This window comes from Alexandromys fortis, unplaced genomic scaffold (genome assembly GCF_014885135.2).
Source record: "Alexandromys fortis isolate MF-2015 unplaced genomic scaffold, M_Fortis_MF-2015_v1.1 scaffold_63, whole genome shotgun sequence".
In the NCBI taxonomy this organism is placed as follows: domain Eukaryota; kingdom Metazoa; phylum Chordata; class Mammalia; order Rodentia; family Cricetidae; genus Alexandromys; species Alexandromys fortis.
Genome location: NW_026067953.1, coordinates 4,473,843 through 4,489,903, shown reverse-complemented (window position 1 = coordinate 4,489,903; position 16,061 = coordinate 4,473,843). Strand labels below are relative to the sequence as shown.

Genomic DNA, 16,061 nt, shown 5'->3' with positions numbered 1-16,061 from the left:
AAACAACAAAACAAACAAACAAAAAAAAGATGGCCCACAGTTCCTTAACAAATAGCTGTTCCCTTAATTTAGCAAAGATACAATCCCCTCCCAGCACACCCTGGTTCCTCTGTCAAGGACTTTTATCTCATTCATTTGGGTTCATTTAGGCCTGATGCCTAGATCAAGTGAATTAGGAGCTTCTTTATATCTACAAAATCTCTTGTCATTACCGTACCCACTAGTTAAAGCAACCCACAATCACAGGCATTATCAAAGAGCAGGAACCACAGGGTTACAGAGTCTGTCTGCCACGGGCCCTTCTACAGTTGCCTGTAATCTTCCGAATTCTTCTGTCATCTATATGGAAACTAATATGATGATGGCATGTGTTTTCTATCTATGTGTTCATTCTCCCTAGCAAAAATGATCAGCTGAGCCCCGTGTGTCTTTTGTATTTTACAGAAGTTCTTTCGGAATGGTTAGCACATAATAAACATCAAATATTTATAGATTAAAAGAAATCAGAGACTTAATTTACAAAGGCATTTTTCCTGGGTAAATCCAGTGGCCATAGAGTCATGAAACATTGATGAGAGGAGCCGAGTGACAGAACAGGGACCCTGGAGCCACGCTCTCTGAGCTCTGCCACTCTCTCTGAGACCTTCGGCAAGTTGCATCTTTTCCTTGGGCCTCAGTTCCCTCATCTGTAGTATCGATATACTGTTTCCTCCTGCAAAGGGTTCTTATATAAGGTGGAGGTAAGTTAATATTTGCAAAGCATTTCGAGCTGTGCCTGGCTCCCACCAGCGTTATGTTTGTTGATTAAAAGTTAAATGCCTGCACTGAGCCAGACACCGTGCTAAGAGCCAAAGCCCACAGGTGAGTAGAACCGCGTCTCCATACTCATCACACAGTTCAAAAGCCAGGTAAGTTTTTTAACTTCTTTTCTTTTCTCCACCATTCCATAACTAAGAACAGGAACAAGTTTTACCGTTATTGTACTTTAAGCAAATTGGCATTCAGCAATTTTAGTTACTATTGGAAAATCTTGTGTAAAAAGAGCCAGGAGCATTTCCACTGAAAGGTACTCAGAAGTCTGGAGAGACAGTCAGTGAAGTATTTGCCATACATAAAGACTTCAATAGCTCCCAGCACCCATGTGTTATGTGCCTGTAACCCCAGAATTCGGGAGCTGGAGACAGGGGAACCCCTAGGGCTTGCTGGTCAGTCTAGGCAAATCTGTAAGCCCTTGCTTCAGTGAGAGGCCCTGTCTTAGAAATAAGATGTAAAACAATTAAGAAGACATCAACACCTACTTCTGGCCTCCACATACAGACGCACACACACACACACACACACACACACACACACACACACACACACACATTCATAGCCAGGCATTGTGACACACGTCTGCAGTCTGAGTACTTGCGAGGCTGGGGAAGGAGCATCATCAGTTTAAGTCCAACCTGGCAACACAGCAAGATCCTGTTGTGTTTTGTTTTTAATTTATAACAAGGAATTTGTTGAAGGTGCTGAAGACAGGGTTCTCTTTTTAGGACAATCAGCTTACATTTCTGGAAGAGAATTGCAGGGTATTTGAGAACTCAGACATGTTCAGATCTCAGATGATAGAGAGTCTGAGTCAGAGAGAGAGAGAGTGTCCCCACTAAGCCACTCGGGGATTGGAGGCTGTTCAGGGTGCTTCCCTGTAAGATGCAACCTCACAGTCCACATCTTGAAGGGACTGGAAGTATTAGTCTTACAAAGGAATAAACTGGCCATGACAAATGACATATTTTTCTCCTAAGGGATAGTATGAGGGCCAGATCACAATGAACTACAGTGCCAGCTAAGAGGGTTCTTGGCCACCTTCCAGATAGAGGAGCCAACTGAAAAAGAGCCTTGGTTATGAAGCTGGCAGGGCCTGAGTGCCAGCTTCAGCTCCGCAAAGCCTAAGTTCTCTAACAATGGTGCCCCCTGTGTTTCCAGTCTCCCTTCAGGACTACATTTCAGAGGGATTTTATGGTGTGTATGTGTGTGTGTGTGTGTGTGTGTGTGTGTGTGTGTGTGTGAGAGAGAGAGAGAGAGAGAGAGAGAGAGAGAGAGAGAGAGAGAGCGCACGAGAGCCTGCTTTACCAGTGTGTGGAAGAAGGGAGGCAGAGGTGGTTGTTTTTCCCCAGCTTGGAATGCTTTTATTTTCCTTGAATGTTTAGTGACCTTGTGTTTGTCTTTCCAGACTCATACAGGATCCTCACAATGATTACCTAGGCATTATCAATCCGTTTGGGTTCTACCTTTGTGTAAGTTTTCTTACTTCACATCGCCTGTTGTTCACAGGATGAGTCCTTGAGGGGGCAAGACATGCATCTTGTTTGTCTTTCTCCACAAAACACCGGCTTCTAGTACAGGTCGAGAGAACAGATGCTTCTCTTCAGTACTGAATCTCAAATGGTATGTCTGCCTTTGGGGCAGAATCTAGAGATGCTTGGGGCCTGCGGGCGACAGCACTGTGTCCCTCCCGTGATGCAAGTCTGGACACCTGAGTTCAGTCTCTGGAATGTGAGTAAAGATGCGTGGGGAGAGCCAGCTGCACACGGTGGTCCTCTGACCTCCATGCAACAGCCCCACCCTGGCCCGCGAAAACAATAAATAAAATTGTTGAAAACGAAGCCCAAGTGTGAGTGTTGGGAATCGCCGTCACACAGGTCAGTCTCTGTGGCTTATGAGGCTGGCACCCTTTCTGTTGTCCTGGCCATTTATATGCAAATGTGGCCAACATCACTTTCAAAAATCACTGCTCCTGAATGTGTGGAGGTGTTGTACCTAGAGCTGCACTGAGTGAGGGAGTCAGAGATAAGGGCCTAGATTTCAGGAAAAAAGGGTGATTGCACCTGTCAGGGCTCCTGGAACCAGCTCTACAGATGCCTTGGAGCTACCATGTGAGTGCTAGGAATTGAACCGGGGCCCTCTACAAGAGCAACAGGTGCTCTTAACCACCAAGACATCTCTCCAGCCCTAACATCTCCCGTTTGTTGGTTCTAATCTCCAGCCCTCTCTAGGCATTCTTGTCTTTGTAGGCTGAAGCAAGTCTGGATTCTTACAGTGAATGATAATTCATGTAGTAATATATGATGGATGGTCACCAAGATACCAAAGCAAATGAACTGAATTCCTAAGAAAATACTGTTTGAGGAGCTGGAGGCAATGAAGAGCGTGCATTGTTCTTGCAGAGGCCCATGTTGGGTTCCTAGCGTCCACATTGGGCCTGCAACTCCAGCTTTAGGGCATTCAGTCTTTTTCCAGCCTCCAGAAACATTTGTATTCATGTGCACACACATACATACAAACAAACATGTATATGCACAAAAATACATCGTTAAAAAGTAGCAGTCAGTGGATCTCTCAGACCACGGTTTCGTCCCTGCTTGTAATTTTATCTTTCGTTATTTCATGTCAGAACTTCCTTCCTTCCTTCCTTCCTTCCTTCCTTCCTTCCTTCCTTCCTTCCTTCCTTCCTTCCTACAGTTTTGTTGAAGATTTATCTTTAATTGTTTGTGTGTATGTGAAAGGGGTAGATATGTGCATACAAGTGCAGGTACAGCAGACACTAGAGGTGTAGGGTCCCCTTAGGAGTTGCAGGTTATGAACCGCCTAACATGGAAGCTAGGAATTGAACATAGCCCCCTGAAAGAACAGTGTTTGCCTGTACCTGCTGAACCATCATCTTTCCAGCACTCTTTCTAATTTGTATTTGTATATTTTAATAAAAATTACTGCTCGGTGATGGTGGCTCACGCCTTTTATCCCAGCACTCAGGAGGCAGAGGCAGAAGGATCTCTGAGTTCTAGGACAGCCAGGGCTACACACACCAAAAAAAAACTTGTCTCAAAACCAAAATAATAATAATAACTTTTGCCTGGTCTACAGCTTGAGTTCCAGGACAGCCAAGGTTACACAGAGAAATCCTGTCTCTAGAAAACAACAAACAAAAAACGAAGAAAAGAATTACCTTCAAGGGGGCTGGTGAGATGGCTCAGTGGTTAAGAGCGTTGCCTGCTCTTCCAAAGGTCCTGAGTTCAATTCCCAGCAACCACATGGTGGCTCACAACCATCTGTAATGAGGTCTGGTGCCCTCTTCTGGCCTGCAGACATACATACAGACAGAATGTTGTATACATAATAAATAAATATTTAAAAAAAAAAAGAAAAAAAAAAGAATTACCTTCAATTGCAGGAGTGTATGATGTAGCACTTTCTGGGTAAAAAGAAGTAAGCATGTGTACATGTGTGTGTATAATAGCCCATTTCTCTGTGCAGATACAGAGGACTCAAATTACCATCTCCAGAAGAGCTGGAAGTCCAGCAGGTAGGCTGGTAAGGCTTTTACTTAGTTATTTTGTGTATGTTGGGGTTGAACTATATAAATGACCTCACTCTCTTTTGGAGGAAGTGTAAGTTAATGGTTGTCTTACACCTAATACTTGGGAGGGGTTGTCCTCCTGCTTTGCTGCGGGGATGTTTCTGCCAAATTAACACGAGGGAAAATAGAGCTTACGTGCGTGACTGGGAGCTGACATTTGTAGGCTGTGAAGGAGTTCAGCTCAGTTGTCTAAAGCACCACTTGGGTTTTATGATCATTTTCTATTTTTAAAATTCTTTCATTTTCTTCCCGATTCAATTAACACGTTTTTATTTAGTGCCTACTGTCTGCCCAGTACTTCCCTCGTAATTCTAGGAGATAGAAAAGAAGCCTCCGTGAAACCATTTTTAATAATCCTGCCAAGTGCCGCAGCTACAGGGTGGCTAGAACTGTGTCTTGGAAGTAGAGTCCTGGATTGGGTTGGAGAGGTGTGGACGGCCGACACACATGGGAAGGGTCTGGAGGTGCCGCCCAGAGCCTCTGGATGGGGAGCAGCAGGCCTGCCGGGAAGAAGAGAGCAGTTAGGGTGGTGAGGGGGCCAGCCATGATAGATCACCCTTAGCGGTCTGCTAGCTGAACTTCACCTTGGGCGATCACTGGCCAGGACCAAAAAACCAGAGAGAGAGAGGTAACTAACCATGGGGTAGCTGAAAGGGAAAGACACTGAGGAGCTGATGCCACGTGCCCACGATGAGGGGCAGCAAAAATCCAGTGTACTAATGAGCACTAGTAGCTGGGCCTAGAACCGAGTGAAACCTTCCGCGCGTATTTTACTCAAGGTGTCTGGATCGCGATCATTCCCAGCTTTGGGAAGAGGAAGCAAGTCCACAAAAGCTAAGGAATTTGCCAGTAAGGGTTGGAGCTGGGATTTGAATCCAAACAATCTGATCCCAGAGCTTGATTCTGCACTGAGTATGCATACTGTTCTCTCTGGGGGATCCTGTTCCCCAGGAGTCTCAATTGTCTGGGGTGGGGGTGGGGTCAGCTCCCCACTTCTCTTTCCCTCCAAACTACTCCCATAGCTACCTTTCGGGTTTGTTAGTCCTTCCCAGTGGTCCCCTAGGTAAAGCTCAGCTATCAGAACTTTAGATCTAGAATGGCTTCCCTGGTCACCCTTATTTCTAGAACTCTCCTCTCCAGCACGCTCTGCGTTCCCTATCAAGTGGATTCCGAGGAAGGAGTACCTCCAGCTCCATGCCCATTTGTGTCAGCCGTCCGCTTCTCTCGAGTTCCTACGGAGGAGCGGTGTGTACTTACTGGAGGTGCAGGCACTAAGGGCGGCGGGGGGTGGGGGGGAGGGGGTGTAGAACGTTTTGAACCGTCTTCAGCAATGTACAATAATACACCAGTAACCCCAGTTACTTTACAGACCACCACTCAAATAAAGCACCAGATCCCTTTCTACCTGGACCCAAAATAACGTCCCCCTCCCTTTAAATTTTTTTTTTTTATTTCTTAAAGCTATGCTTTTTTTTGAAACTTAAAATAACTGGTCACACGGTTAAAAACAGCAGCGGCGCGCCCCCTCCCCGGCGGCCGGGCGCAGCTGTCCGGCCTCCCCCGCGCCCCGCCGCCCGCATTCCAGCTCTCTGAGGTCACGCGCCGCCGCCTCCCCGGATCCGCGCGCCCGGCCCAGGGGGAGGGACGCGGGCCCCGCAGCTCCGGCCCCAGCCCCTGAGCTTCCCCAGCGAGTCCCGCCGCGGCCGGGCGGGTGCGGGCAAGGTGTGCGGTCGGTGCACGGGCCCGGACGCAGGCGGGCGAGCGGAGCCCGGGGAGGCGGGACGCAGAGCCGGCGCGCCGCCCGGACCCGGCGGGAGCGGGAGCAGGTGAGGCGCGGGGCATTCGGGCAGGGGCGTAACAAAGAGCGAAGTCTGCTTCGTAGGCTCGCTCTGATCTAGAGTCATTTCTAAAAAGAGTCTGGAACGTCTATTCCGGACTCCTCCGCGGATGACTGCGGTTTAATTCTGGATCAGAGTTTGAAATCTTGGGCATATTTGTGCCTCTCGGAATATGTGGACTATCTCGGAATGTGGAGTATGAAAGTTGCCGGATAACTTTGACGACAAGGGGCATAAAGGAAGGACTGTTTGGCAACTCCTTGTTTCGGTTTTGGAGTAAAGCGCCTTTACTCCTGGAGAATTCTTGGAGCTGCAAATTTCGGTGATTTCTGCAAACCCTGATTAGATTGGCCTCTCTGAGCACGCCAGTCTTAGCCCCAGCCCCCGATGAGAAAACCTTATGATAATTGATAATGCTAGAAAACGCGCTCGGAACATTTACGAGCTAATAATTACCGACAGATTTCGTTTTCTTTTTCTTTTTTAGTGTAGCAATTTCACTCTGAAAATAGTTGTTTTGTTTGCAGGCCATTTAACTGTAGATTACCAATGCACAAGTGTTGTTTTGTGAGAGACATAGGATTCATTTCAAGTTCTAAAAATGCCAGATACTTCCTTTTCAGTGATTATTTAATGCTAAAGGAATAGTGGCAAAGTTCCAGGAACATGTGGTGAGTGATTTGGGGTGGGTATCCCGTGAGATTCAGGCTTAAAGTGAATTTGAGAAACGTTTGGAGGAGACTATGGACAAGAAAATAAAAATAAACTCACTAACAGAGCACACTGCCGTTTGCAAACCTATGAAGCAGAATTTAATATGCATATTTTTCTTATTCAGCAATGGAATAGTTTTGTAGAGAAATTATACTGTTTTTCTCCTTTAAAGGCTGTTTATAACCTATTTCATTTAGTAGTTGACACCTGAATCAGCTCTCCCCAGAGTACCTTAAATTTCTACTTCCTGGCATTAGGAGTCAAACAGAACTTATGATATCATTAAGATATAGTCATCAATTATAAATTTTAAAGTTACTAAGCAGGACTTTTGCCACAGTGGGTTTTATATGAGTAATCAAGAAACCGGATATTCTTAGGAGGAAAAACACAGAAATATAACAAGCAAATTATAACAACTGCCAAAAGAAAAGAGGAAAAAAAAAATGGCTTTTCCTCATCCCCAATGCTGTAAAACATTTCCAATCTCAGGAACAACTGGAAATTTGAGTTTACCTAATCAGGACTAGAGTTAATGATTAAGCTATGTAGTATAGTATACTGTGTTTAAGACACAGTTCCATCTTCATAGTGAAGACATTAACACATCTGCCAGGGTCCAATAAGATGCCTTCCCTTTGGACATATGAAGCTATCTTTTTCTGCACGTTGCTTAATGTTTCCAGTACCACAATTTGTAAGTCTGAAACCTACAACTTTGTCTCTTGCGATAATACCTTGCATACTACCCATGGTTTTTGTTTTTAAATTTACAGAAACATTATTGGTCTCTCTTCTGGTTGAAAGCTTGTTTAAGGTGTGGGTTTTTTTTTTTTTAACGTGTTTTCAATTTCTTGCTTTTATTAAAAAAAAATTTCTGCTTCATCTGTTTATACCCTGGAAACAACAAAGAACTTTGAAAAATATTGCAGATAGAAATTCTATCTTATTATAGCCCCCCTCCCCCGTTCCTTCTATGGAACAGTGCTTTTACCCAAGGAAGGCATTCAGCAAATGTTAACCTAAGGCTGTAGGTTCCACTCGTCCCTCTGGCATTCCTCTCTGCCCCTTGTTTTTATGCTTGTTTTATCTTTCCGGAATGGTGGCTGGGAGATCACCTCACTATAAGAGCTCCAAAAAGCAAAACATAAAAAAAATTTAGAAACTTTGATCGTGTCCCTGCTAGCAATACAGCTCTGAATATAATTATAGATGCCTGTAATCTCCTTAAGGGCAGAGGCGGCTTAGGATTCGTCTTAGATTTCCTCAAGATGCTCATCAACTGAGCCTTGTGCTCAGAGACGGCAGCGCACACTTGTGGAACGGAACTCCAAGACGTTAAGTCTGGCGAAGTCTAAACCTCATTTTCTAGTTCAGTCCTTCCGCAGGCCTGAGTGCTCAAAACCTCTGGGGTTGAGTCTCAGGCTGGCGAGCAGGACAGAAAAGAAGGCTGGGAGCAGTGGAGAAAGCCGGAGGATACCCAGCTAGGTTCCCGTGAGCGTGAGACCGAGAGAGCTGCTTCTGCCGAGGCCTGGGCTCTGTTTGCCTGGTGAGGCTTAGGGACAGACTGCCCCACTGCGCGGTCTCGCACCCAAATCGGGTAATCAGCTAGGACCCTGCCAGGCTAAAGGATTCATCCCCGGAGGAAGGGGCGGAGGGTGAGACTGACCGCAGTGCGAGGGGTGGAAATAGCTGAGATTTTTGTCAAATTGTTTCGGAGAAAATAACTCTAGTTGACATAAGACTCCCGAGATGTCGCTCGCCCCCAGTTTATCTCACCGCAGAAGTTACCATCAACAAGTATGGTTAAAAAAGTAGCGTGTTTGGGGGCTGCTGTTGACGTGGACACAGCCTCAAACTGCTCGACCAATCTCTCCCTGCCTGGAGGACTAACGCCGGCCCCTTTAAATCCTCCCTCCTCCGATCACAGGGGGCCGGTCCCTTTGGAGCACGTCCGCCCGGAAACGGGGCCGCAGGCGGAGGGTTCCGGGGCTCGCGAGGCTTCCGACATTCCCCGTTGGCCAGGCAACACCGCTTGCTTTTCTCCCAGGGAGGGGACTCGGAGGTTCCGGAGCTGAGGCCCTCCGCTGCATTTGGCTACAAGGGCTTGCCCAGTCTTGCTTGCTCTCTTTAACCAGGATGGCGTTTAGGACCTCGCCCTTCTCTTTAGGTGAGCGTCCACAGCCTCCTTAGGTGTCCCTACCCGGGAGAGGAGTCCAGAACACGCTTTTCAGAATGCTATGATCCGAGAAGGAGCATCTTTAGGGTGCTTATAACTTGTTTATACTCAAATCTTTATGATGATGTTAATGATGAACCTGAAGGGGCTTTAGAAATTCTTGTTAAGCACTTCATCTCCTTTGAACCTCACAGTTGCCATATGTTAGAAAGATGGGATTATTCTCCCCATTTGGGGTACAGGCTTAATTTGCCTGAAGAACCGGTTCTGCACTTAAACACAGTCGGGAACTGAAGACACCTAAGTCTTGGGAAACTCAAGATAGTTACCTATGAAAAACAACCTTTCCTCCAAACTAGCAAGACGACCACAAATGTTTTTGTAGTTCTAGACGTGCTGGGTATTATCTCATTTAATCCTAACAGCCCGGACTGCTATCTCCAGAAGTGACTGAGGTAGAATGAGGGGTGGGGTCTGACCCTGGGCCCCACCCTCAACCCTCCTGATAAACTTTCCTGGTACCTCCCTGTTAGAGCTTTCCTATTCCAGCGCCGAGGCAGAGCTTATTCCTTAGATTCAGTTACATCTGTTTTTTTTTTTTCTTTTTAAAATTTTAATGGCAAAGTCCATAGTAACAGCTTCCCTCTTTCCTCAGCGCTGGTGTGGATGCTCCCATCGCTTGGTCTTCGGAGACTCGGTTGCTTTTTAATGACGGTGGCGGCTGTGGGGTGAGCAGCTGGAGACTAGAGTTTGTTCTGACGAGAGAGGGTCTCTTTTGGTTGTCTCCAGCACTGCCGGATTGCTCCTTCCTGGTCCCTCCACTGTCGAAGGGAGAAGATGCCACTGCCGTTTGGACTGAAATTGAAACGCACCCGGCGCTATACTGTGTCCAGCAAGAGCTGCTTGGTTGCACGGATCCAGCTGCTCAATAATGAATTTGTGGAGTTCACTCTGTCTGTGGAGAGCACCGGCCAGGAGAGCCTAGAAGCTGTCGCCCAGAGACTGGAGCTGAGGGAGGTAAGCTGCAAACGAGGCTGCACTTTCTCTGGCATGTCGTCCCTCCTTACCTTATGGTGGCTGTGTATCCTAGCCTGCCTGACACTGGACACAAGTCCTGTCTGTGCCTGCTGGATGGTGAATCTGCTAGCTCCCCTCCTAGTGAGGAAGAGATCAGAGTCAAAGTCTTACTCCTTGGGGGCACTCCTAAGAGAATTTACAATGTCTATCTTTTTAACGTGTTTGAGTCCCGCGTCTTCCATAAAGGCTGTGGAGAATCAAATATGCATGTATTTTGCGTTATCCAAATTCCCACTTACTATCAAAGCCTGGTTGGGTCAGTCCGGTCAGTCTTCTGTCTTCATGCATGCGTGCATGGAGTTATTCATCTGTACAACATTCATTTTCTATTTTCTGTTGCCCAAGTGGAGATTCTAGAGTCGTATTGCCAGAAGTTTGAATTTTAATTTCTTCACCAACTAGTTCTATAACTTTAGGCAAGTTATTTGATATCTCTGAGTGCCAGTTCCTCCATCAGAACCATGGGTCTAACAGCACAGTCTGCACTCAGAGTGGCTGTGGCCAAAAGCACACGTAAAACTGTAAGCGCTAATTGTCTTTTACAGTAATCGTAGGAAAGCAGGAAGTTGTGGCGTCCTCACCCATCCCCACAAGGTCCTAAATTTAAAGTTCTGTTGTAAGTACTTTAAGAGAAAGAACTCTAGACTTGGGACCCTCCCTGTGTTTGGCTCCTTGGACCATGGCTAAGAAAAAGAAGAAATGGCTCTTAAATGACTCTTGTTATATTTGGAAACCCCACGTAGATACTGTAGTTCATACGAAGTCAGGAATAGTTAGACTGTGTTCTGGAAAAAAATCAGTTGATCATTTGAAAACTTTTAAGTGGCAGCTGTACAGAGGTTCCAGTAGCTCACCCCCGTATGGAGGCCCAGTGAGAAGGCAGGCCCGAATGCTTGTTCTCATAGGAGTGTGTGTGTGTGTGGGGAAGCAGCGGAGGTAAAGCTCCCCAGAGAAAGTAATATCTGAGCTGCGACTTGAAGGCTAGGCAAAGGGGTCCAGTCAGGCTGCAAATCCTTGTTCCTATAAGAGTAACAGAGGCATTTTGATGTTAAAAGGTTTCGACTTACCTAGATAGGAACGGGGAAGATAAACATAGGCTATTTAGACTAAGGTGTGGTTTTGCCTAAATGAGTCCTCTTGCGGTTGATCGAACAGTAGCTCAGATGCAGACTGTAGCCACCCGCCTTTGCTCTGGGATGGAGAGATGGAGAGAAGATAGGTGGAAGCTGGAGATCTCAAGGACCAACCAGACAACTGGGGGAGAGTTAGCCAGGAGTCGTAGTTGGCTCTCAGGTTCGCAATAGATCATGGGGGCTGTAATTAAGAGCGTAAAGATGAGACAGAGCTGCGTTCAGCTCGGGCCCTAAGTGCTAGGTTGGAGGTGCCAGTCAGTAAGCTGGAGATGTTGATCAGAGATGTGGGTACGCTTTGTGGAGGGCCAAGGAGAGGCTTGGGATCCAGCTGGGTGGATGGAAGCCAGCCCAGAGGCATGGCTGTCCGGGGAGCTCAGAAGGAGGTGGCATAGGGGAGCCTTGGAAGGGAATTGGTAGGTCCACCAAGTAGGAAAGAGGGAAGCCAGTCTGGGACAGTGGGCCTCAGGGACTATCCGGCTTATTTGCATTTATTTGGCCATCTTTCTACTTCACTCATCTCTGCACCCCCACTTCCAGTTTGTCTCCTCCACCCGCATAAAGTTCATCAAAATACACCAGGTCTCCCCTCACACTCAGAGAGTCAGCTTCCTAAGGACTATGGTGTATTCATTTTTGTAACCAAAGCATAGGGTGTGCTCAGTAAATAGGAAGGATTGAGCTCACCATCATTGCTTTTCTTCTGTTAAGGGCTGGGGACATCATGGCTAGACAGTTCAGAGCACTGACTGCTCTTACAGAGGATCTGGGTTTGGTTCACAGGACCTTCATGGTGGGTCACAACCACCTTTAACTCCAGTTGCAGGGGGATATCATACCCTCTTCTGGCCTCTGTGGGCACCAGGCTAAGACATAGTGTATAAACACGCACTATACGGGTGGAAGTCTTGCACACATAAAATAAAAGTAAGCAAATTTTTAAAAAAAGCATCAGCAGCCTAGGGAGATTGCCGTCTTTTGTTAGAGGCTCCAGCTCAGGAGTTAAACAGCTTTATCTGCTATGGACATGCCCTCAGCCCAACATTTCTTTTCTTCTTCTTTTAAAATGTGTTGTTGTTGTTGTTGTTGTTATAAAGAGAAGGTCTTATGTAGCTCAGGCTGACCTGAATTGCTTATCCTCCTGTCTCTTCTTAGGAGTGCTGGGATTGTAGGATGTGCCCCTGTTATTAGTCTCTGAGGCCAGTTTTTAACAGACACACACCGAGAGAACAGGCATGATTCTTAAGGAACTGTCTTGTCCTTGGGAAGATCAACTGCTGCTTTAGCTTCTACAACAGTCACGATTAGAAAGTTTAGCAAACTTTCCCTTGGAAAGCTCCAGAAGGTCCGCTCTGTAACGTGTAAACAGATGTCTTGGACACCAGGCCTAACCCTTCCAAATGCCTGTTCTGAAATAATCTGAGCGGGGGGTGGGGGTGGGGTGGGGGGGCACACCTGTTCCTCGGTTGTGTGCATTCAGTGTGTGTGAGATCCAAACAAGAGCTACCAGGGTGTTGGTTTCTCCCTCTAGCGCTGCTGTCAGATAGAAGCTGCAGGAAAAAAATTATTTTTTTTTCTTACTTAAATACCATTTGCTTCTGTAATGCAGCAATAAGGACTTTACAATAATGCCATATAATGCTAGAGCCAGGGACTTTAGCATTTATTAGTATTTTACCCAGGAGTCTGGGTAGGAAGATCTCAAATTTAAGTTTGAGGCTAGCCCGAGCCTGTTTCAAGAAATCAGCTGAACAGACAATAATATAACAAACCCCTATAATCATAACCAAAAATAAGTAAGGATTACCCAGTTCCCTCAGGATGATAGGTAAAACCAGGACCCTTCAGTAACCTAAACTGCAGCATGGAGCTGCCACGCGCCCCTTGTTTTCGTGCTCTGTGTGTGATCCACCTCCAGCCCAAAGGCCACAGGGGAGGCAAAGCCTTGCAAACGGTGCGGTTTCAGAAGGGAATCCCAGTGCCTCCAGAACCAGCCAGGTTCTTTTGAGTGGGGAAAAGTCCCTTCCCTCGGACCAGTGTGTCAGCAGAGCTGCCTCAGTTTCCTCCGCAGAAGGCTGTTTGACAGTAGAGTCCAGAGACAGTTTGCAGTCCCATCGGATTGGATACCAGTTCTTGTCACTCCCTGACTATTAAATTATGTCTACCAATTTTTAAAATTGAGAATTTGTGGTGGTTTAAAAATTTAATATTTCTAATTTACATGGGAAATAGAAAAAGACAAGATCTCCTGAGTAAATTGGGAGCATGGGGGTCATGGGAGAGGGTAGAAGGGAATTGGGGAGGAAGGGAGGGGAGTGGAGAAAATATATAGCTCAATAAAAACAATGAGCAGTAAATAAATCAATTAGAAAGGTAAAAAAATTTAATATTAAAGCTGGGCAGTGTTGATGCACACCTTTAATCCCAAAACTTGGGAGGCAGAGACAGATGGATCTCTGTGAGTTCGAGGCCAGTTTGGTCTACATAGTGAGTTTCAGGACAGCCAGGACTACACAGAGAAACCCTGTCTCAAAAAACAAAACAAAAGACAGGAAAAGAATGTGATATTAAAGTGTAGCACTGAGCAGAGCACCTGATGTTAGGGGACTCTCAATGTGTTAGCCATTAGACTTGTCATTATTATTCCGAGACAGGTCTCTCTGTACAGCCCAGGCAGCCCTGGGATTCCAGGCATGAGCCACCACGCCCAACCTTTTGTTTTCATTTGTGGTGCCTGTGCTGTGCCTGCACTGTGCTTGTGTGACCGGGGTTGCAGCAGGGACTGGCCGGATTCTCTTTGGATGAGTTCTTTTCTTTTGTCAATTAACTGGGAGAGTGCACGTGCACAGAATATTCTCGCAGCCGGCACTGCTAGTCATACGGCTTGCACAGTACTCAAATATTGAAATGGTAGCCTGCCGCCACAATTGAAGCACTGTTTGCACACAAGCTGACACAGTCCTTTGTGCCGTGTCCTTGCCCATTGCCGACAGCAGAGTGTTGGAAAGTTCCTCTCTGAGTCCCTTCGGCTCAGCCCAGATCCTAGGCTGTGAAATACTGGACTCAGTTTATATTACTTTCTTTAGAGTATGCCTTTTAGAGAAAGTCTTATTTAACAATATTATGCTACAATGGATTGTATTTTAATTAGGTTTATTGTACACTTATTTCTTGTCTATCCTGCCTTGATTTTGGGGTCCTTGTGACTTAAATTTACTTTTGCTTCTCCAAGTTTTAAATTCCCAATTAGGATACAGGGAAGTTGTGAATCCCAGAAGGGGGTGGTTTTATACCCTAAATCTTACACATTCACAGTTTTTAAAGGTTAGTGTGTGTGTGTGTGTGTGTGTGTGTGTGTGCGCATACGCACGCATACACACGCACTTAAGCACATGATTCTGTGTGTAGATGCTTTAGGGAGAATATTCTTTGATTATTCCGTGTGCACATGACTAACTCATTTAAAGTTGAGCTAAATGTTAAGCAGCCTCTAAAATTATTGTCAGAGCATTTTTTGAAGATGGATGATGCAAATAAAATTTTCTCTCTTACATCTTACTTCCTGGCTATGGGTGTTTGCTTACATGGTTGTGTTTTATTATAGAGCTTTATGAAATGAGTTTTAAATAACATTTAGTGTGTCGAAGACCTCAGTACTTTCTGTTTTAGCATGCAGACTCCATTGGAACAGGATCGCTGTTCCCGATGTATTTCTAGTGTCTAGAATAGTGCCTGCCTCCTTATTGCACATAGTTCCTGAATGAATATCCATTTACTTTAAACCACAGGATTGGCTTTCTAAACCTAGAATGATAAGTATGATTGCCATTCATTTGGTCAGCTTTGCTCTGCTCTGTGATTTCATTTCCTGGAGAGAGTGGAACATTTCCAAAACTTTGTTCGCGGTTACAAAAACACCATTCTTTTTCTCCCCCCTTCCTTTTTTTTTTCTTTTTTCTTGGTCTCTCCTTTTCTTTTCTCTTTCCTTCCCTCCTCTTCTCTACCCCGTTTCTTTCTTGCATATTTGCTGTTTCTTTCTTTCATCCAGGGTCTTGCTATGTAGCCAGGCTGTCCCCAAACTTGCCATCTTTTCCCTTCAGCCTTTGGAGTGGCTGGGATGTCATGGATGGGGCAACTGTACCCCCAGCTTACCATATGTATATACATATAAAGACTCTTTAGAGTTTATGTTGTTTTGTGCATATGCATATTTTACCTGCATGTATGTATTACACCATGTGTGTGTCTGGAGCCCATGGAGGTCAGAAGAGGGTGTAGGATCCCCTGGCACTAGAGTTACTGATGGTTGTGAGGCACCGTGCAGGTGCTGGGACTCTAACCAGGCTCCTTCGCAAGAGACACAAGTTCTCTAAGCTCCTGCTGTTTATTTATTGGTGATGCCAATGACTTTATTGGATTTGCTTATGAAGCATAGGTGAAAGGTTACTTACGGGAGCACAGGCGACCCTGAAAAGAGCGGCACACGTTTCACTGTCACTTCGGGGATTCTTCTGGAAACAGAGACCCTGCTAGCTCTGCCGACTCTGAGGGAGACTGCTGTGTCAGGCTGGGTCAGCTTCCCCCCTGGTCTAGGAAGTGCTCTTGGCTTGGGAGTGTTCCATTTCAAATCAGCCCACCAGGTATTCCAGCTATCCTTCTGGTCTTATCTCCGCTGGAATCTCAGAAGACTTGGGAGTTTCACAGCATTTCTCTGTCTT

General features: G+C 46.0%; 1 protein-coding gene across 2 annotated transcripts in view; it reads left to right on the top strand.

Annotated features, from left to right (window-relative positions):
• The first annotated feature begins 6,024 nt into the window (after positions 1-6,024).
• Ptpn21 (protein tyrosine phosphatase non-receptor type 21) overlaps positions 6,025-16,061 on the top strand; it is a 60,462-nt gene continuing 50,425 nt past the window's right edge. Inside the window, exons 1-2 of one of the 2 annotated variants that reach the window (XM_050151368.1) lie at positions 6,025-6,231; positions 9,792-10,153. In XM_050151368.1, the coding sequence (XP_050007325.1) occupies positions 9,974-10,153 (180 nt within the window). In that variant the 5' untranslated portion in view covers positions 6,025-6,231; positions 9,792-9,973. Of the gene's footprint in view, positions 6,232-8,977; positions 9,128-9,791; positions 10,154-16,061 lie in introns of those variants that run through there. The other variant, XM_050151369.1, reaches the window with a different exon arrangement.